Genomic DNA, 21,892 nt, shown 5'->3' with positions numbered 1-21,892 from the left:
TGGTGTTTCTGAAGTTGTTTGATATTTCTAAAGGCAAAGTTTTAGATAAACATATCTGTCTTTCTGTCTATATTTACACACACAACTGACACAAAGAAAAACTGGTGAAATTTATGAGTTGAGCTACAATATAATGGTAGAGAATAGAATGGCATAGAACAGAACAAAAAACATGTAAAACATGTTTTTTGTTGCACATTTGTAGAAGAGAGAGTTTGTCTCAGAAGTCAAAATCAATTTCTTATGTATAAGAATAAGACTTGAATAATAGTGCACTGCTGCAAGTTTGAACTCAGAACTCATTTAATATACTCAGTTTTAAATCAGAAAATACTAGTGATGTCAAGAAGAGTGGAAAATACTTGAAAGATTCAGCACAGTCTTACCCAAGTAACAGAGAACACACTGAATAAGAAATACAAGTAAAAACATTGAAAGTTATTGTAGTTAAATACCAAATAGTTGTAGAGGAGAAAGTAAACAATAAAAAGCAGCTGTCTTCTTCTCTCTTATCTACAAAAAATAATAACTAAAATATTAAAGCTGCTAGTGGCCGGTGGATGTTTGCTATGTCAGAACTTATCCTGCAAATGTGTTCTCATCTCCCATTTAACTCTGTTTTGGAAAAGCCAAAAACTACCTCAAACAAGCATAAAAACATTTTTGCAAATTTGAGGAAGTTCTTTTGAATTTTCTAAATTTCTATCAACCTTTTCTAATGCAATGCTTCAAAATAAAATGCACATACACCAACTGTTGATGGTAACATGGCTTATGGCTAGTGTGATAAATCTGTGGCATTCAGATGGTAGAGGAAGGAGTAAACGCCATGAAAACACTGATCCATTTTGCCTTGTATAAACACTTTAGGCTTCTGATAGTGAGGTAATGATTTGTGGGGTTTCTATTTGGTACACCTTAAACCCTTAAATACTAACGGGGTGTCATTTAACCACCACGGCCTACTTTATAATTACTGTACCAAACACTCCTAATAATTAGTATGTCCATCCCAAATCCACTGACACATAGAAACAGGGATGTAGCAATCAGTATGGAGACACTGGATTTGGAAAGATTTGGAGAAAAAACGGCAGAAACTCCTTGCTACCAGAGGCAATGACTAATAGAGTGGAATGTAGGTGTATGTCAATACCAGAATATTTATGGCTTGTTGTGCTTTAAAGGCTGTATATCTAGGTTGCAACCACATAATCTGATTGTACTCCCCCAGATGCAAAGTGTGCATGCACAAATTTGCACACACATTTGTCCTGAAGCCAAATTTGGCCTCGCTTTCTGCACACTCTCGATCAAACAAACCAGCTTAGAAGAGACAGCAAACATAAACTAACAAAAAAAAATAATCTCTTTCTATATTGTTCCTTAAATCCATTTCAGCTTTTGTCTTCCTGTCCCCAAGCTTCATCAAAACCCTGCATAGTTTCAATGAGTATATGACAGGTGTGGTCGCCTCTAACAATTAAAACATAATAAAAGAGTTGAATGGGGAAGTGAGAAGGGTGATGGGGGAAGCAAAGGTGTTAGAAGGGATGGCAAATTATTGTGTAGCACCTTCTGTTTATAATAATTGATCTGAACACAGGGTATGCAGCCAACCACTGGGGGATGAGCTGTAAACACAGCAAGACAAGAACGTCCACGATGAGGGGAGTTAAGACAGTGGGGCAGTTGAGGTAAAATTTAAAATAAGAAATAGCATGAAAAGGACCTGAGATTAGAGACAAATGTCAAAGCTAACAAAAACAGATGGAAGGCTGATGGAACATGAGCAACGACGAAAAAGAAAAGAGATTGACAAGAAAATAAGAGAGTCTCAGAAGTGCAGAAATAGAACCACTCTTAGATAATGGGTCTAATCTAGCCTTCTTTTCAGTCTGGTGTTTAGCTACGAACCCTTTTAAAAAAGTCTTTTCACAACACTTATGTTTTTGCTTTTTACTATTGCATTATCCTGTCATCACTCAAATACCTCACCTTCTATGTTGCTTGTTGTTTTCATCTGTGTCTTCACACCACTTTTGTCTAACCTGCTTTGTTTCATTCCCACTTCTCCACTCTGGCTCATCTTCAAACCACTGATCCGGATCCTTTTCCTTTGTTCTTCCCTGTTTCCCCAAATGCTTTTTCTCCCTCTTCTACCCATATTTTTTCTTTTGCACCTGTCTCTCAGGTTGCTGTCTACTTATTCCTGTTTCCGTGCGTACCTTGTTTCCTGCTAACTTTCTCATCATTTTCCTACCGCTCCTCTCCCTGCTCAGCTTGGTGCTTTGTTTCTACCTCTGCCAGCTTCTATGACCCAGTCCTCATTTACTCTATTCACATGGCTGTTTTTTTCTTTACTTCTTTGTCTATCTTCTAATTCCCTGACTCTACATACAGTGCCCCCAGAAGCTTTAATGCCTTTTTCTATCTAGCTTTGCCTCCCTTCCTAATCTCTCATCTCAATCAGCTTTCTCATTTTTTACCACCATGTCCCTCGTGCTTTGCTTTCCCCTTCCGCTCCATTGTCTTCACACTAACACTACGTTTTTTGTTAGCTCATATTTTACCTCCTTGCCTCCAATGTTGTCTTCTCACACATCAATTTCTCACATTCTCTGGCATGCAATCTCTCTTTTCTCACTCTAGGGCACTCTTACACTTTTCTCGTTCCATTTAAGTTACCCTTCATTTGGCAGCTCCTTGGTGGATACATTCAAGGCAGACACATACATAAATGTTTAACCCTGTTAAACCACACTCATGCCATTACATCACAGGACACCTTTTGTAATTGCTGGAGATTTTTAGTTTTTGGAGCTATGCCTTTGTGGCAATAGCCTAATATGAAAATGCCCACTAAAACTATTGGCAGGAAAAGCTCATCGCCAGCTGACACGCCATTCACTCTTGATAGCTGCAAATAGATAATGCTGGCTCTTAGTAATTAACACAGAATTGTTTACTGTCAGAGTGACTATTAAATAAATGCAGTATTATGGGGTGATATTCAGTTCTTGGAGATTTTAGGTGATCTAAATCCAAATCTCTAACCCCATGAGTCAGACCAGAAGGCTGACTCATATGATGATGTCTCCTGATATAAGACTAGCTGCTGGCTACTCCTTTTGAGATGCTTCTGTTCTGTCTCTCTTTCTGTTTTCCAGTTTTCAAAATATCCTCTGTTTTTGAAAACATAACCCTCTAGGCTATCAACCAAAATACTAAATATGGCAAGTTTAGATGAAAAGATTTGGGACTGTGCAGCAAGGCAGTCCAATGTGATTTCTTTAGTAAATGGGGATAAACATGTGCTTAAAGTATTTGCAGATTTGACACATTTGCCTTATAGGACCACCAATGTTTATTTCCTACAAGCAGCACTTTGCAGAACAAGCAAGATCGGTGCATTTTTAAAAATACAAAGTAAGCAGATTTATTATCCCTTATTTTAACATGCCAGTAACTCTAGTGCTCATACAAGACATTGAAAAAAGTCTAATTTAACTACACGGCCTTGCACCATGACAGCTGATTTGTTGCAGTGAGAACACAATTGTTTTTCAAAAGTATTAATACCCCTTGAACACCTCTTCTGTCAAAGCTTTAAAGAACCAACTTTTCACATAGAACCACCATCTGTTGCATTTAAAATGTCAGTCTTTTAGTGTAACTCTATCTTTTTTATACATATAGACACTAAATTGTTTGTGTCCAGTAGGGTATCTCCACTTCTTTAGTCTTTGATATCATTCAGATTTTTGTCAGGAAATGTCCAAACTTTTTGAGGCTTATATTCTTGAAGTTCTAAAAGACAGATAAAAACGTTGACTTTGGTTGGATGAATGAATGGATGAACTTATACAAACATTTTCTTTTTCCATACTTATCAAAATAATCACATCAAATTTCATACTTTTTTTGCACTTATTCCCAGGCTGCATAGGGATCCTATTCTTTTCTCCAATATAACTCCCTCAAGATAAGATCCTGATTTCCCATCTGTAACTGCAGCAGGCAAGAGCCATAAAACAGCTGAATGACTTTCATACAAAATATATGGATGGGTGCATTAGACATGCTTGGGAAAAAAAGATAATGCGGTCGTAAAAATAGCGTGGCAGGAATTAAATTGAGAACTGGACCCCCTAACTATCTTTGAAAATTACTATGTCCAAATTTCAAAAAAACATCCATCAAAGTCATGCAACACAATTAAGTCCTATTCATAAAACGTTTTTGCTATGGTTTCATACTTTTCTCTGAACTTAACTAGAACGTACGCAGACTAAAAATGTGGAAACAGCATTTTCTTCCTCTTTTGAAAAGGAACAGTTGAATTGAAAAAATAATGTGGAACCTAATGAAAATATTTCAAGGGGAAACGCACAAATAAGGAGTGATTAAATTTCACTTTTATGTTTCTTCTGTAGCACACTGAACTTATTAGGGTCTTCATTAATCATCTTTGAACTTTTGCAAAGAAGCACTGTTGCAAAGAAGATATGTCTTCCATTAGTTTTGAGCTTTTAGGGATTTTAACAAAATGACTAATGGACTGTCAAATCTAAGGGTCGGTGTGGCCAAAAACACAACTTGCTCTTTATTTTTTCTAATAGGACATTTTATAAAGAAGATAATGCTTTCGTGAGCCATCTGGAGTCTGCCCAAGACCAACTAGACAGCAACATTTTCTAAATTTAAAGTGCACTGTGAAATGTGCTATGAATGCTTAAAATAATTCCGATGGAGATGTGGACGGGGCTTCACTCAAGCGATAAACATTTTAAATGGTGATATGTTACCTTCTGCTGTCAGACATCTTCAGAGTCAGCAAGGTGCAAATCCATCAGGCAAAGTGTGGTTGGAGGAGAGAAATGCATCACCTGAGGTCATGTTTGATTTGATACTTTTTTGCAGATCATTAAGCTAATGAGCTTGTGTTTTGCGCTCATGTTTTTTTTATTTTTTAATCTATTAAGTATTTTGTTTCTTCATAATCACATACCATACAGGCTCAGTCAGTAGATGAGACTTGAACTAAAGTCACAGGCCACTTTATTAGGATTAGATACACTCTGCAATAGTAAAATGATACTAAGTCATCTTTAAACCATTTATATAAATTCACAGAGGGACCTCTGTGAATTGGTACCATGTGATTGGTCGATTTGCTGTCTGTGCTAACAAGCAATTGAACAGGTGTACCTAAAAAAAAGTGGCCAACGTCTCTAAAAAAGCCTGTTAGTTTCTTAATGGCCATCAAGTTAGAAAGCAATTACAGTAACATATCCAAGCTGTGGATTTTTGATATCAAAATGTTTTCACCTGAGACAATTAAACTGAACATCCGGGGGAAAATCTTAATGATTTTAAGCAGTATATTATTGAATTAATCTTTAATAATCAGTGAAACAACTCATGGATACAGAGTAGAAGCTTCAGATTCCTGCACCCAAATTGTCAAAGATAATTGTTTCAAACTCTGTGCTACAGCAGCATCTCTGACAGGCAGGAGGAAAATTCACAAGGTACTGTCAGTATATGTTTCAACATTTCCTTGAAATTATTCACTTTACACTTTACAAACAGCAATTGTTTTTACCACTTGAATTGCAACAGACCCTCATTTTAAACACACAAGACAAATCCTTCAGAACAAAATGTGGTCATTTGCTTTAACATGCACATCTCACAGTTCAGAGACAGATAAGTATTAAATAATTTCAGTCATCTTCAAGTCAATTACACAATGTCTTTGCCTGCTTTTGACATGTAGACAGGCATTTCTCTGCAAGAAAGCTCAACATCAACTGTGATTAAGGGTTCTGGCCAAACATTAAGTTTGATTTGGGTCTGGTCTATGAGTAGATCATTTCTCACAGATTAAATTGTTAAATTTTTTTTTATTTATTTGTTTGCCTTTCAATAATATCTGAGACTGTACATTAACCTTACACTTCAACAATTTGACAAGTTCTCTTTCAAACTTCTGTTTAGTAACATCCAACTTCTATTCAATTTGAAAGGATGAGAAATGGTTGATTTTTCCCACACGTAACATTTTGCATGTAGACCAGGATTTTCATTTTAGTCTCATCTGACCACAGCACCTTCCTCCAAATGTTTAAAGTATCATGGTTTGTTGCAAAATGCAATTCTTAGGACTTTCTTCCAATGTTTTCTTTTTATATTTTTCTTCATTCTCTTCTAAAAAGGGAAGCAGATAATGAATTATTTGCTTAATATTTCAACTGTTAAAATGTTTCTATTTTCTCTCAGTTATTTTTCTCTTCATAGAAGCTACACCTGGTCTGGCCTTCGTTTGGCTGCCGAGTACATAATAAAATCTTAAATTACACAAAGTTGGAGAGTACTTACTCACAAAGCTACTTCTGAAGAGTGGAGGTTATGCTGGATTTTCTTTATGGCTAACTGGGAAAAGGTAGATGAATATTTGCTTCATAATAACACACTAGTATGTTTTTGCCTACCTAAAGCACTAAAGTAAAATATTAAACTGCATTGGCATTTGTGGCTGCAATGTGGCAAAAAGATAGACAATTAATACTTTTATTATACTCTCTGTGTAGCATTATAGAGCAAATCTACACCTATGTTATAAGGAAAATAAAGGGACATTTTCTCATATATGTATAAACCAAAAACCTTGCACTTAAATGCAGTAGTATTTAAAGGAATAAAACAGCTCGTGGATACAGGGAAAGAACCTCAGCTCCCTTCAACTGCATTGTCAGAGATGATTGTTTCAAATTGAGTTCTGTAGCGGCAGATCTGGTAGGTGGAGAATTCACAAGATGCTGTCACTATATATTTCAACATTTTCATGGAATAAGCTACACTTTTTTCTTTGCAATATTTTTTTTCTTATTGTTCCAAAAGTTAAATCTCATATTCCCAGTAAGCTGAGTATAAAATAAAATAATTTTGATAATCCTCCTTGGGTTCCAGATTTTTCAAAAATAACCTGTTCTGCCACGGAGAAGGTTTAGTAAGCTGCTCTGCTGCATACATATCATCCTTAACGCCCACTTCCACACTTCATCACACTGCACTCCTGAGCAACACTTCTGGTCTATCTCCACTCTTTGGATGATCCCATCATCCTTCTTCTTTCTGAAGGTACTCGAAGGTAAACAAACCAATAATAATAACAATAATAGTAATAATAATAGCTGGTCTGGGTCATTCATCAGGTGTATCTACAATCTACATAAGCTGGTGGTAAGAATTATTCATAATTTTATTCTTGTATTTTGTTGCACTATTAGAAAACTATTGTTTTGTGTGTTTAAACTGAACCAACTTTTAAACAGAACAAATAAACCCTTTTGCAACTTAGATTCTTGCAACTGTTCAGAGTGAAATTCCTCTGCTAGTCAGTGGGCACTGGGCGCTACTTGACCAGGATCACCATGGAGACAATATGAGGAGGATAGGTTTTGAGGAAAATGTTGTTAATTTAAAGGGAGCCTTAAGTATGGTTGACTGGTCCAGATTCAAGGACAGGGATGAATCACACAGGCTCTGGTCCCCAGAGTGACCCTCAAGCAGGCACAGCCAATGGCTGCAAGGCCCTTAAAAAAACAGCCACTCTGAAAAGACCAGCACTTAGCCTTGGTGGCTGAGGCGATGAGGGAAGAGACAGCTGAAGATAAAACAAAAGCACATAAAAACCCCAGTCAAAGCGCAGAGACCACTCCCTTTTTTCATAGTGCTGGATCTTTAAACTTGCAGCATTTACTGCCATCTTAACAAAAACTCACGCTGAGCTACAAGCAAAATCAATATCTTCCGCAGTATGAATTCAAATAGACAGAAATCTGCACAGAAACAACAGTCCAACATCACCACCAGCAGCTAAAAACATTTTTCCCAACTGCTTGACCTTCCTCACTTTCAGACCAAGAGTCTCTCAGCTCTTCCTTCTGAAATAAATAACACCACCTAAAGCAAAAACCTCAAACTTTTCCATAGTTCAAGTTCATAGCTCTGTGACATGAGAACTCTAGCCCCTCACCACCAGCACCCCTCTATTTGTGCCTGTCAAGTGTATGTTGGCGCTGATAAACTGGCACTATTACATTCCACTCCCACACCTCAGTCTCCTGCCATTATATTCCTCTACACTATTTCACGCTTCCTCCTACACTGTTCTCTTGCTGCCAGCTCTCTGTGAGCGCTGCTGACAAAGGGCTTGAGGAGATCAGCATCGAGGCGTCACACACATCTCCGTCACAAACACTTGCACGTGGATTAATTTGTCATTTAAATCTGCAGCACCTACATTATTTCCACAGCAACAATCAATTGGGGGGACGTGGTTGTGTGAGCAGCTATTAGCAAGCTAAAATGATACCAGCAATGGATACTGGTGAAGGGACTTTTAATCACTGTGACATTCTTTGTTCTTTATATATCAGACTGACACTATACATTAATGTCTAGTTTACAAGCTGTGTAATGGTGAGGCAAAAATTACTGCTAGGTGTCAGCAGAATGCCACTGTGTATACGTCCCTTTCTGAATTACTGTCGTTTATTGACCCCATAAATGGCAATGCCATGAAGACAGGTTGTCAAATGCACAGTACTTATGCAAAACAGCAGATGGATTGCTGGAGAATCTATTGCAGAGTTCTTACATGGCCTAAGGAGGATAAAACAAACAGAAAGCTGGAGATTACTCAGTGGGAGGGGAGTATCCTTGGAGTTCAAAATGAGGGATTTGACATCTCAGACTGCATGCTTGCCACACAAATGAGAGGTTAGAACTGCGTATTGTGCTATTGGCAGGGATAAGGAGGTGGTTGGGCCTATGGCAAGCAAAAAGAAAGTTAATTACCATGCTGTGTTTTAGTTACTGTTAGAATAGACTGCATTCCCCAAACAGGGACTGTGAAAAGAAATAATTCAAGCTCGGAGGCTCGTCAAAATGTACAAAAGAAACTGGCAGGTTTAATTATCAGCAGTCATGTTCTTTGGGGAAAAAAGCTTGATACATTTTGATATTATATATAGTAGACATTAAAGTTTAGATACTGGGTTAATATTTCTGAAATTCATCACAGTTGGGGTATTATTATCATTTGTTAATGTTTTTAATCATACTCCAATTACTGTTAGATGTCAGGTAGGTAGCCAACAGTCTAACAGACACAGAGTGTAATAATATCTAATCCAGACCACTATTTTTAAAGAAGCCAACATCCATAAAGTTATTATGGAAGGATCATCCATGGTTTGGCCTGCTGTGAATTGGTTCTTTACTTTTGCCTTAGATTCTAGTTAGGTTTCTTTTCCACCATGTCAAGAATGACCTCCCATTCTATATACTTGAAAGTTTCCACACCACTTTAAGACCAAACACCACTGTAAGGTTCTGAAACCTTTTCTGGTTAATCTCCAACTTTGGTTTCAGTTACTGCATGTGCAAAGGAAAAATTCTCCAGGTTCTCTGCCAGGTTTTGGCAGTGAGTACAAAAATAAACATGAAATATTTTATCATCTCATCAACATAGCTTTTATGTAGAGTTGGGGGAAATGGTTCAGGTTAGGGGCAGTTTAGGGGACCATAAATGCAACAAAATTATGCACTTGAAAATGACTGAGTTGTGGGTGTTGAAAACGTACTTGACATAATCATCTGACATCTTTAAACGCTCTGCTACCCCACTGTTTAATAAAAGGTATTACACTGTCTGAACCCAATAGAGGCTCTTTCCTATTTAAGACACTTGGAGTCTAGCAGTTCTGATGCAAGGTTCTTTAGACTGACGTAAGAGTCTTTAGCAGATTTGAAGACGGGCTCTTTCATGAAAAATTTTTGAAAACCTTGTTGGCTTGCTAAATTAATGTTGAACTACACAAATATGAGTCTCCTAAAAAACCTGTTTGCTTTGTAGCTACTTTTGCAAATATAATGTCGAGATTTCACAAAGTATGCAGAAATGATGGCATTAATCTTGCTGATATTCAGGAAGGAGCAGTCCATCATTAAAAAAAATAAACTTCACAAACTTTTGATATGAATAAACATAAAAACAAAACAACCTTTTGATGTTTATAACTATAGAAAGCATGCCAAGTCTTCAAAATCAAAATCCCCTTAAACCACCAAGGAGCTTTTGAAGCCCTCACATCATCCTTTGGCCTTCTTTTCTGTTTTTAGTCTCACATCATTTAAAGTTCCCATTACTGCTATAGTTTCTCTCTTCAAAGCTTCAGTCAACAAAAACAGGATGAAACTGCCGCTTCTTTAACTAAAAGGAGATGTGATCATAATTACCATCACAGTCTCATCGCCACATTAGGCTCTGTTTGTCTCTTCAACTTAATTAATGCATAATGAGAGGTGCTGATGTGAGCATTTCAAATCAATTATGATGCTGAAAACAGTCTAAAGGGACTTCTTTAAAGTACACTGCAGCCCTGCTCATCACTTTTGTTCTTTAAAGTTGTCAGTGGAATGACCTTCAGATAGTTTTTTTGCAAGTAAATATGCAGACATCACTGACAGAAACCTGAATTCTCTGTCTGTCTGATTGCATCAGCATGAGTTCATGCACTCAAGCGCCAGCACAAGTTGCTTCTATAAGGTGTGTAGATTGGCTGTCTTGTTCTTTTTCTGTAAACAGACTGGAAGGATGGGGAGGAGCAAAGAGAAGCTCAGCTTTGCAAAACTAGCTTTAATGTCATGTCTGTTTCCGGAGCTACAACCACCCGGCCTCAGGCTCGGCTCTCGATGGATGCAGCGCTCATCCTCTCCAGCTTATCGGTATACCTTACAGACTTCTATCCAAATCCCTGCTTTTTGCTGCCAAATCACCTGTCTCTTTTTGCTTACCTCCATCTTCCTGCACATTGTTATTCATTGCTTCCTTGTGACTCCATCTCAGGTTCACTGTGCTATGTTCCTGTGGCGCTCTTTCCATTTCTTTATCTCACGTATCCATTTCAGTTGCCCCATCCCGCATCCTCCGTCTCACTTTGAGATGATTGCACAAACACATTTACAGAAAAATCTGAATAGCTGCATAGTGCTCTTTGCACTTCCATTGTTTGTGTTAAATTTCAAAAATCAACAGCTGGCTCTCAGATTGAACAACCAGTGCCAGCAGCTCTGGTTCTTCTTGCAGCATTAATCAAACCGTTCTGATGGAGATAAGATTCTGCTTATGTAGATTTTACCATTTCACCATTCGTATAAGCAAATATAAAGAAAAGCTGCAATGTGTCCATCAGCATGCTACAAGCTACAAAAAGGCTGCAAACAGTGGAAACAAAGCTACAGACACTGAAGTAAGTAATTATGAGTAAGAAAAGGGAGGGTTGGACTGAGGAGGAGAGGCAGAGGCGAAAATTAGGGCGATGGTATGCTCAGGTGGCTTAGAGCGGATATTGTACGCCTTATCTGTCACCTGCAGGTCTGTGCTTATTATAGAAAGAGGCAAAGTCAGAGCAGAATGTGAGGCAAGTGTTTGAATGCAAACTGTAGCGATGCCCTCGCTTCCTCCACAGTACAGAGTGTGGTGGATGAAACAAATTATATAAGGAGAAATAAACATTGGGCTCCTCTGATGTGTTCTAAAGGCCATGAAAATATGAAACTCACAACCTTTCAACACCGTCTGCAAAGGCAGCTGCAAAAATATGCAGGAGTACATTTAGGTCACCTGTGCTCCACAGACACACGCAAGGACTATATTAAGATCCATGGTGATAGGGACTGCAGTAACAATAGAGCACCCATATCTGCACTAGTACAAATCTGATACAATGAAATAAATATGACAGACCACGTGAAAAATACTCTGTTGGTTATGTAAAGATTTAGGCATCTATGCTACAAATTCACCTTTAAGTTTTTCACATTTAGCTTTATAGCATTGTTGTATATACTTTGAGAAGTAAATCATACATAAGTGAACTGTAGTAACTAATTAATCCAATACGTTGCACTCAATTTTATTTTGGGACGTCGAAGTGGAGGGGCTGAACAAAAATGCACACCACACTTCCAAAACCCCAAACCTCCACTTAAGCATTTCCTATTCTAGGTTAAAATTATGTGCTACTTTGCGTTTGTCTGCCATGCAAAATCTAATCAAAAACATTTGTGGCTGCAGCATGACGTGAAAAAAAAAACACCTTGGAGATGACACTACGTATTCTGGCAAAGGCTCATCTTAGCGCACATTTTGAAATAAAGCTGCTCGAAGGCAGAGAAGTTTCTGTGTGGCTAGATATGTTTTGAAATGTGGGTGACATAACTGTATTCAGAACCTGCAATGTGCGTCATGTATGAACCGCAGCCATCTAAAGAAATTATGTTTCAAAAATTGAAAATGTCTGATCAACTCGGCAGAATTTAGTAACTACTTGAGTAAATTTTTCAAAGAAATAATAAAACACATTATTACAGAGCATAGTAAAGCATTGACAATAGTGTGATTATTTGCTTTGTTTTGCCTGTGTAACATAAAGGTTTCTTCAAAGCTTTGTAGCTGTGAAGAAAGCTGGACAGCTTTAGTGTTTGCTGAAAGGAATGCTTCTAACAGTTCCTTTGGATGCTACAGTACGAAGATTTGCAGCTGAAGAATACGCTGCAGTTTTCATTCTTCACTTATAAATAAGGAAATGGAGTGCAGTGGACACAGATACTGATCAATACTCCTTCATCACAATAAAGCTCCATTCAGCATTTTGCGTCTCTGTATTGAGTTGTGGAGTGTGAAAAGCATCGGCTAGTAATGAGGCATTGACTCACTTTGGTTGTCTCTCTCCCTCAAAGGCAGAGGAAACCGAACAACTCCAATATTAGGGAGAAAAGAATTTCTTAAAGTTATTAGCTAGGGCAAGTAAAACCTAATTTAAATGGTGCTGGATGCATTGTTATATATCTTATAAGCTTCATAATATTACTGTTTGTTCAATTATTGCCACAATATCTATCTTATCTATCAGAAACTATTATTATTATTTTTTTTTTTTGCATTTTTATCACACTCTAGTTGAATACTAACAATGTAAAATTTTTAGCTGTGATTGCTGATACCTTATAGACATGTTCTGTTTTGTTCTTTTTGAAAACATATTTACAAGCTACCAGTAATCAGCCTGACAGCCTCACCGTGACGGAGCAGGAGGAAGATTTTTAGTTCCACGTTTGGCTGCTTGTGGATATATGTATGTCAAGGTTATACTACTGGCAGAAAGTACAGCTGAAGTGTTGACAGTAGTCGACAGCTGGGCTTTTTAATGCCAGAAGAAAATGGAGATCCCTGCCAATTGGATGAATACCTATAGCAGCAGGTATCTTACCCATCAGTGTATACTACCATATGTGTGTGTTTGAGTTGAGCCAGGAAATTGAAGAAAGTTCTTCATGGACAAAAGGGTAAAATGAAAGCAACATATATCTTTCCTTGCATTGAGGTAATGGTAATTACTTGGAAACGCAGACCATATAATACATTTCCTATAAGATGTAACGGGGATCCAAATGATGGGAACATTAGATATTAGTGAACAGTGCCTCCTAAATTTAATCATTTTATCTATAGTTTATACAGAGTTTTTACTGCAATCTACTTAACAATCTACTACCTACTATCACAATTTCCATTTGGAGTGTTGTCACACATGAATTATGAAAGATGACTATAGATTAACTATGAAACAGAAACTAATGCAGATATTGGTCTTACCTGACCAGAGCCCCTTCATATGTTTGCCGTTGCCTTGCATTATATGACTTGTGTACAGACAGGTGTTTCAGTAGCCTTCCTTTTCCCACTTTTCTATGAAGCTCAAACTTGTGTGTTCCATAAATATGACTTATCCTGTAAACAGATTTTCCAACCCGAGCTGTAGATCTCAACAGCTCCCCCAAAGGCAACCTAGCCTACTGGCTGTTTTCTAATAAATGTTCTGTGTTTGTCCTTGGGAAATTTGCAGTTGTTTTTCACTTTTTATATTTAGATAGTGGATGATAAAAGCTTGGTGTATTGCTTCTTCTTGGATTTATTTTTGATCTGTCCACAGTGCTCATTTGTCCTCATGGTACTTTTGTTTTTACTAATGGTTTCTAGCAAATCTCTGGGATCCTTAGAGAATAGTCATATTCACAGGGATTACACTGTACATATTTCTGTGTACAAATTTTTTTCAAGGATATCATAGTACCAGGGCATGAATGCATATGTATGGCACCATTCCAGATGTTAGTCAGGAATATTGAAAACCACATATAGTTTAACTCTGCTTCTACACAAAATGCCATTACGTCTGTAGTTGTAAGATGACAAAATGTAAAAAAGGTTTAAGGATTATATATAGCTTTGTAAGGTACAGTATGTTCCTAATCAGGCATAACCAGTGCGTTTGAATAAAAATGCAAGTCAGATTGCTTGAAAATAGTTTAATCATTCTTCCTGCTGCAGTTCAGAGTTCTTTATTATTAATCTACCATCAATCTTTGCCACAATAGAGTTTCCATTTTGAGTTTTGTAAAAAAGAAACAAAGAGAAAAAAACAAAGATCTGCAGTCATTTTTTTCTATGAGTGCATGTTTTCTTTAGATATTTGAAGACCCACCTGCTGTGGTCAAGCAGAGCTCTTCATCACTGTTGTCCATACAGTTGTTCTGGCCATTGCAGAGAAAGCTTCGGTCTACACAACGGCCGTTTCGACACTTGAAGCGAGTCTCTGAGCACACGAGGGGGTTGCCTGCTGTGGTTGAGAAAGGACAGGTGTCAAAGGTCAGCAGTTTGTTCAAAGAAGGTCTTAGAGCAAAGTTTCTATTCAAACTGGCTATAACTGAAAAACAGGAGATAATTTATGAGAGACCTCAATCACGTTAAATATAAACAAATAATCTACAGGCAGAACTGCAGTTGTTTTATTTTCATCTTCTTCCTAACCTGCAAAATTGTATTCTATTAAAATAAAATAAAACTGAGCCTCTCGCCAGATGACCACTGGAGCTGGGCTCCAACCCCCCGTCCCCCTCGGGACTTTGAAAGATAATGGATGGAAGATGATATTATCATTTGATGGGCATTTTCTTTTTGGAAATGAAAAGAAAAATGAAAACTTGTTCATGATTTGATTGGTAAATTCTGATAAAAACCTAAATCCAGAGAAAATAATAAAAACATGAAACACAACTCCTTTTTAACTCATGCTCAGCCCTTTTGTCTTCATTCTTCTTCTTAAAAGGAGGCATAATCATCTTCTGAGAATTTTCATACAATTACACAGTGGTGATGCAGTATTTGCTGCAAGCATGGAGCAAAGCTCCTTTAAATGGAACGATTAGATAGTTGCATGTGAGCCCTGCAGGCAAAGAACATTGTCTTTGACAATGGCAAGTGATAGAAGTGATTCTCAGTGGGAAAGTAGTGAAGTGGTTCTGTGAGAAGAAACTTTACTGGAAGTCATGCAATTCAAACGAGTGGAGATGACTTGACTTTTTTCAATAAAGGTAACAGAATTGGAAGTGTTAACAGTTCTACATACACCAGGATAGATTTTACAATCAAAGATGCTACTAATATATTGAAAATGAGAAAAACAATAGAGGACTAGGAGATGCACACCCTAATATGACAAAATGTCAGATTCCTTTTTGCCTGTTTTAATTTGACATGAAAGTGACAAGTGAAAAGGTGATCCTCTGGGAAGTGCCTCAAGAAACTACAAGTATTACAAATTCAAATGTTCTTAGCTGAAGACTTTATCTTTGTTCTGCTGCAGAAGTTTCACCTGACAGTTCAAAAGATTCAACTCTGGATTTAAGTCTGTAACCTAAAAAGAACAGTTTCTGCCTGAAAATGTATTTTGTGCTCAGCTCACATAGCATTCCATCATCCCCACGATATGTTCAACTGTGAGGACACTTTGTGACCTTCTGGAAAACAAGTGAGTCCGACTTGTTCATTTTGATTAATTTAAAAGCCAATGTACAGTAGAGTGTATAAAATTCTTGCCATATTTTTGTTTATTACAATACGCAGTAGTAAAATGTTAGTGGACTAACATTTTACTACTTAGTAAGTTTTGGTTAAGCAGAAAGTCCTTCAAAAGAGAGATCTGCTTCTTCAATTGTGCTGCCAGGCAAATAGTATGTCACACCAGCAAAACAGTTGGTGGTTAACCAAACTTGTTTAATAAATTAATGAACCATTCCTTCATTGTCGACAGTCAGAAGCTATGAATTAAAAACATCAAAATGGTGATGTAGCATTTTGGTAAACATTGACCTGATCCAATACATAAACCCTATAAATGTTACTGTCCAATACACTATAAATTTTCCACATTTACACAAAATCCATATGATCTCTGACATGGAATTATAAATGAACTTTGTCACTCAATCTTGCCATCTAGTCCAGAACTCCCTTCATAAAGTGAAATTAAACCTTCCTGGAAAATTACTAGTGTGTATCACCACCTTAACACTCTGCTCAGTTTTTGTAGGAGCACTATTTAAATATTTCATGCCAGGAAGCCACATTTTTGGCCCTCTTTCATCCATAAAGTGTAATGACCCGAGGTTGGTACATCTTGGAACAGACTATAACTTTTTGTGACTGTGGCCTGGAAGCATATGAGTGTTGCTGAATCTGGACACCATGGTGTGAGAGACTCACTGCAGTTCTCCTCGTCGCTCCCATCAGGACAGTCACTGAAGCCATTACAGCGGAACCTTCCGATGATGCAGTAACCATTAGCACAGGCGAAGAATGTGGAAGCACACTTAGACTTGACCTTAGCTGTCAGGACACAAGGAGTCAGGAGACATGTTACAAAGAGGGACAAAAGATTAGTCTGTGCATAATAAGCAGATGCAACTGCAGTTTTCAATAATACATCATATTTTGAAACAATAGTGGCTTTAAATAGGATGCATAAGGAAAGGGAGGAACTATCCAAAGACGTCAACTGGGTTTTCATCAAGGTTTTATAAAGCAATTTGCACAAATACTCTGTGGAACAGTATTTCCAACTGAAAACTCTGAACCACACATAAATAATATTCAAGGTCCAAACTTTAGAACAAATGTGTTGTTACAGAGGCACATTACTGTCCAGCATATATTTTCTCATAAGGTTTACCTTCACTTTTGAATATGGCAAATATGACACAAAAGGATAGTTCTTCACACCAAGAACCAATAGCTGAAACAAAGTTAACAGCAAAGACAAAGAGAGCAAGTTGCGTGGGAGAGTGTTTGTATAGATCTCATCATCGATCAGCCTAAGTAGGCCATGGGTCTTATCTCCAAGGACAGGCCTGAGACTTGAGTGACAAGCCTGTAGAACATCAATGCTCACTGGACTCAGTTTAACACAAATCCCCACTAGCTTTTAGCTCATCTTGATCTTCCCTGGGAGCAAGAAAAAAAAAAGTGAAAATTGCTAAATGTGTGAAAATCAACATGATTCAGACCTAAATTCATCCCAGAACATTTGGCAAGATCTAAAAACCGATTGTATGCAAACACTGTACATTTTTAGGGTGAGTTATTTTGCAAAGAGAGGGCAAGATTTCAGTCTCTAGAAGCTGGTAGAGACATTGGAAGTCTTGCAGGTGTAGGAAAAGAGTATTAAATTAGGAAAGGCACAGTAAAACTCTACAACTAAACATTTTATATTATATTTGTAAGAATTACACATATATTCTACTACTTTGCACTATTTTGTATAGATCAAGCTCATATAGATCATCATTTATGAGCTGAAATAATACCAAAAAAACACATGAAAGCATTAAAAGTACTCTGATGTCTACAAAATAGAAAAAAACAGTTGAAACAGAGAAAAAGTTAATTGGCCTCCAATAAATCTGAAAACAACTCACAAAGTATTGTGTGTATTGTATATTCTCTTTGTTTTCTGTACTGAACACAAAGGGTGGAACTGGCCTTCTCATAGGCTGGCAAAGGGTTGTCTCAAATGCCAGGGGCACACATTTTTCCCTGCACAATATACTTTGGCAGACTGATTTATGAGCCCTTTCAAGCCGGGTATATCAGGGTGAGGGGAGAGGATGCATAGCAACCACACTGGTTTGGAGCGTGCATCTCTGGGATGAAACATAATCCGCTGGATGCAGGAGGAAGACCGGATAGCAACCAATCTATGTGTATGTTATCTAGGGAGTCTTTGTTTACCTGGATGGCGGAAGCTCTGCTCAGCCAAATCACATTTAGCATGCTGTATCACATTCATTAGAGCCAAAGGAAGAAAAATAGACAAGCTTCAGGGCTGTGGAAGAAGCCAAAATAAAATAATGATAATAAAAATACACGCCGCTGCAAAAGAGTGAGGTTATAATTAATTTAGCAAAAAAAGAAACATCATTTTTTATTCTCTATCTGCATTTACTTAACATTTGCTGTATTTCAATGCTTTTTCCTGGGAATTTAATTATGTACTTGTCAGCTATGATTGAAAGTTTCTACTCTGCTTTCACACAAGTTTGTCTCTCTCTATTTTTGGTGCTCTGCGAGCTTTGCTAAAAGAAGTGTTTTCTGCAACAAGCTTCGTCAGTCACTTCCTTCCTCATCTGAATCCTCATTACCGCTTTAACTGCTGGCTACGATTCATCTCAGTCAATGTTTGTGCTTCAAATTAGCTCAAAAGTCAAACGAAGGGCAAACTCATGAGTGGAAAGCTGTGGGTGGGAGACGCAGAGCCCATCGGAAGGATAAACTTAATGTGCTTAGCTGTATTTTGTGGCTTTTTAGCCATTTATAGCCTGAGCCAAGTAGTTTTGAGAGCAGGAAGTTGAAAAATTAATTACATGGAGAAAGCAGAGGGTATAAGACATGCCGAAGATAAAAACTTATTAGCTTTTGACTTTTATTCTATGAAAGTTTACTGGTTCAATAGTCCTGAACTTTGGATGTAAACACTGATGTCTATTCTGATATTACCGACAATCAGTTCTGTTCTACTTTGCTCATAAACCTTTGTGCAGTTTCTGCTTTACTGATGCCAAATATTCCTCCATTCCGTTCAACTTTTTTTTTTTAGAAGTTGTTTACAAAAATCAGGCAGAGTGTTGGACTGCTTCCAAACTTTGCTCCAATGTTCAGCTAAGCAGCACAAATGAAAACGAATGAGATTAGCAGTTGAGCTCATTTCTTGAGGAAAGACTATCACTAGCAGAAAAAACATGGCAGTTTCAGAATAAAACACACAGCTGGTGGACACACACCCTCACACACACACCCCCACAAGCATGCATGCAAACATAGAGGCAGAGAAACAAACAGATAAGCCAGTCCATTGTCTCTCTGTTTTACTACTTGCTACTGAAAATACCTTTAAGCTTCTTCAACTGAAACAACTTTAAGTCAAAATCCACAGCTTTTGTTTGTTATTTATGTCTAAATCCCACATAAATAAAAACACTACACTGTACAGGTGTTTATCGAGGCATTAGAATATCATCAAGAAGGCAGTTTATTATGCCATTCAAATTAAAATAGCAACTACTTGTAATGTTAAAGGGTTAATGAAGAATACGGGTTGTTGTGATGACATATTTAAGGCAGAGTGTCGGAAAGAGCAGGAGGTTCTTAAAGAAACAGAGGCCGAATTACAAGGTGTTAAATTGCGAAGTCAATTTTCTTTTAAGTCATGTTTGATATATCTGTTGCATTTTTTATAACAACTGAAGGTAACACTGTTACTTCATTATACTATAAAATGTCACTATGTGCCAGAAAATATATCTACCTCTTTAATAGTTGATTTTAGCTAATCTGCATTGTTCGACCTGGTGTTACTCATTCCTCTTGTCAAAATTCCATAGATTGTCCATTGGACTTTGTCCAATCACTTTGCTAGTAATTTAAGGATAGTAACACTATGGTCATTAAACCAGATACTGGTACTTTGGGCAGTTTGGGTAGGTACCAAGTTCTGCAGGAAATAAAATCACTATCTTTGTAAAACTTGTCAGAAGATGGGAGCAAATGCAGCTGACTTTGGACTTGATAAAATACAGAGCAATATCAATGGATAGCAAGGCTCCCCAAATAATCACAGACTGTGGAAACTTAACAATGGACCAACTTAGATTCTGTGCCTTGGTGCTCTACTTGCAGACCCTGGGACATTAATCTCAATACTCTGAAGACAGCAGTAACCCCAGTTGCTTGTACAGCATTGTATACCAAACACTTTCCTTCCCCTAAACCTTCCAGTAATGGGCTTAGATACAGCAATGGGAGCGGACAGCTTCCTTCTAAATAAACTTTTGTGACTCATGCCCATTAAAGAGGGTGTGAGGAGTGTCTGCTGGACACCTGTGAAATCAGCAGTCATCTAGATGATTGTATAGGTCAAAATATAACATTTTTGAATTCCAAATTCTTTAATTTACTGTTTTGTATATAATATTTTTAAGTTCTGAGAAAACAGTTTTGCCATTTTGTCAGCTCTAAGCCATAATCATCAAAATTAACTGAAAAAGTTTGTAATTCTGTTTTAGTTTCATTTTTAGATTTGGATTACAGAAAATGTTCTTTTCAGAAAAACTCAACTTTCTTGAAAAGCCATGAGATAATTTTACAATTTCCACACTCTGAAAGGTAAAACAAAGTCCAGGGTGTTCTATGTTGGAAATGAAAATTATTCTTTACATAATCTTGGTCAAAGTAAAAACAGAATATCGTTGTTTGTTTTCATTCCCCCTGTGGCTTCAGGATTAATATCTGGTTTCTATTCAGGATCCTGTGCTCTGCTACGTTCACTTATCCACCTCTTTACCCTCCAACTCCCACAGACTTGGCCCGAGGCGCACACACACACACACACACACACACACACACACCCACACACACACACCCACGCCCGCACACACACGTGCACACGCCCCCTTTTCTTTTCCTCCTTGGTTCCTCCAAGAACAGAATAACTTTCAGTACAGGTAAGCTCAGTCATGGTGCATGATTGACAGAGTGTGGAGAAGGCCTCGGAGAAGAGACTAACAAGAAAGAAGGCACAGAGAGCAGAGGAACGAGATAATAGAAAGCGAGAAGGAGTGGAGACATCTGAGGACATCAAAGGATTCTCTGACCTTGCTGGGCATTTCTGAGGGGGAAAAAATCAATAGGTAAAGGAGTCGCAGTGTAAGCAAGAACGGGCAGTTTCACTCAAATAGGCCCTGCTATCAAAATAATCACTCTGTACATTTTACTATCTATGCCTTATAAATGTACTGTAAAGCAGAGTAGACTTTTGTAGGAGGCATTACACTGTAGAGCTTCCTTCAATTCCAGGGGAAAGCATCTGGGATTCTGCAAATCTATCAAGCTTCATGGTAAATGATACAGCAATTCTAGTTTGTATGCCATACAGCAACAGCATAAAGAAGAATGCTGTCATAATTTACCAGCTTCTGGTAAAAGAAAAAAAGAAAAAAAAAGTGGAGTAAAGGAAGGGCAAACCTAAAAAAAGCAGAGTGTAATTTATCAGATCCGCGAACCAATGCGATATCCATCATACACAGAAAATGGCGACACAGTTAAACAGACTAATTTTGGTTATTCCTATTAAACAATAGTTTTCGTACAAGAAGAAAGACACTTTTTTTCAACGGTTTAAAGAATTCAAAGCAATTAATTTTCTTAATTTGTGACTACTGATGTGACAAATTAGCAAGAAGAGAAAAAAGACTGAGACAAAGCAAGATAAAAAAAATGAAAACATGATACTGGAAGTCTAATAAATATTTCATCCCTGTTCCTTCATATTAATTACAGTCGGTCATTGATCAGAAACACATTAAGGGAATACAATCTACCAGGCATCTCATAAAACCTTTATTTGATTTCCAGGCTTTCTCT

The 21,892-nt window shown here is 37.5% G+C and overlaps 1 protein-coding gene across 3 annotated transcripts in view; it reads right to left on the bottom strand.

Moving 5' to 3' along the window:
* ldlrad3 (low density lipoprotein receptor class A domain containing 3) overlaps positions 1-21,892 on the bottom strand; it is a 100,574-nt gene that overhangs the window by 28,476 nt on the left and 50,206 nt on the right. For 2 of the 3 annotated variants that reach the window (XM_028003222.1, XM_028003203.1), the window contains 2 exons: positions 16,682-16,804; positions 14,622-14,756 (listed from right to left, as the gene is read on the bottom strand). In XM_028003222.1, the coding sequence (XP_027859023.1) occupies positions 14,622-14,756; positions 16,682-16,804 (258 nt within the window). The remainder of the gene's footprint in view (positions 1-14,621; positions 14,757-16,681; positions 16,805-21,892) is intronic. The other variant, XM_028003213.1, reaches the window with a different exon arrangement.

This window comes from Xiphophorus couchianus, chromosome 2 (assembly GCF_001444195.1).
Source record: "Xiphophorus couchianus chromosome 2, X_couchianus-1.0, whole genome shotgun sequence".
In the NCBI taxonomy this organism is placed as follows: Eukaryota; Metazoa; Chordata; class Actinopteri; order Cyprinodontiformes; family Poeciliidae; genus Xiphophorus; species Xiphophorus couchianus.
This window is presented reverse-complemented; position numbering and strand designations above follow the sequence as displayed.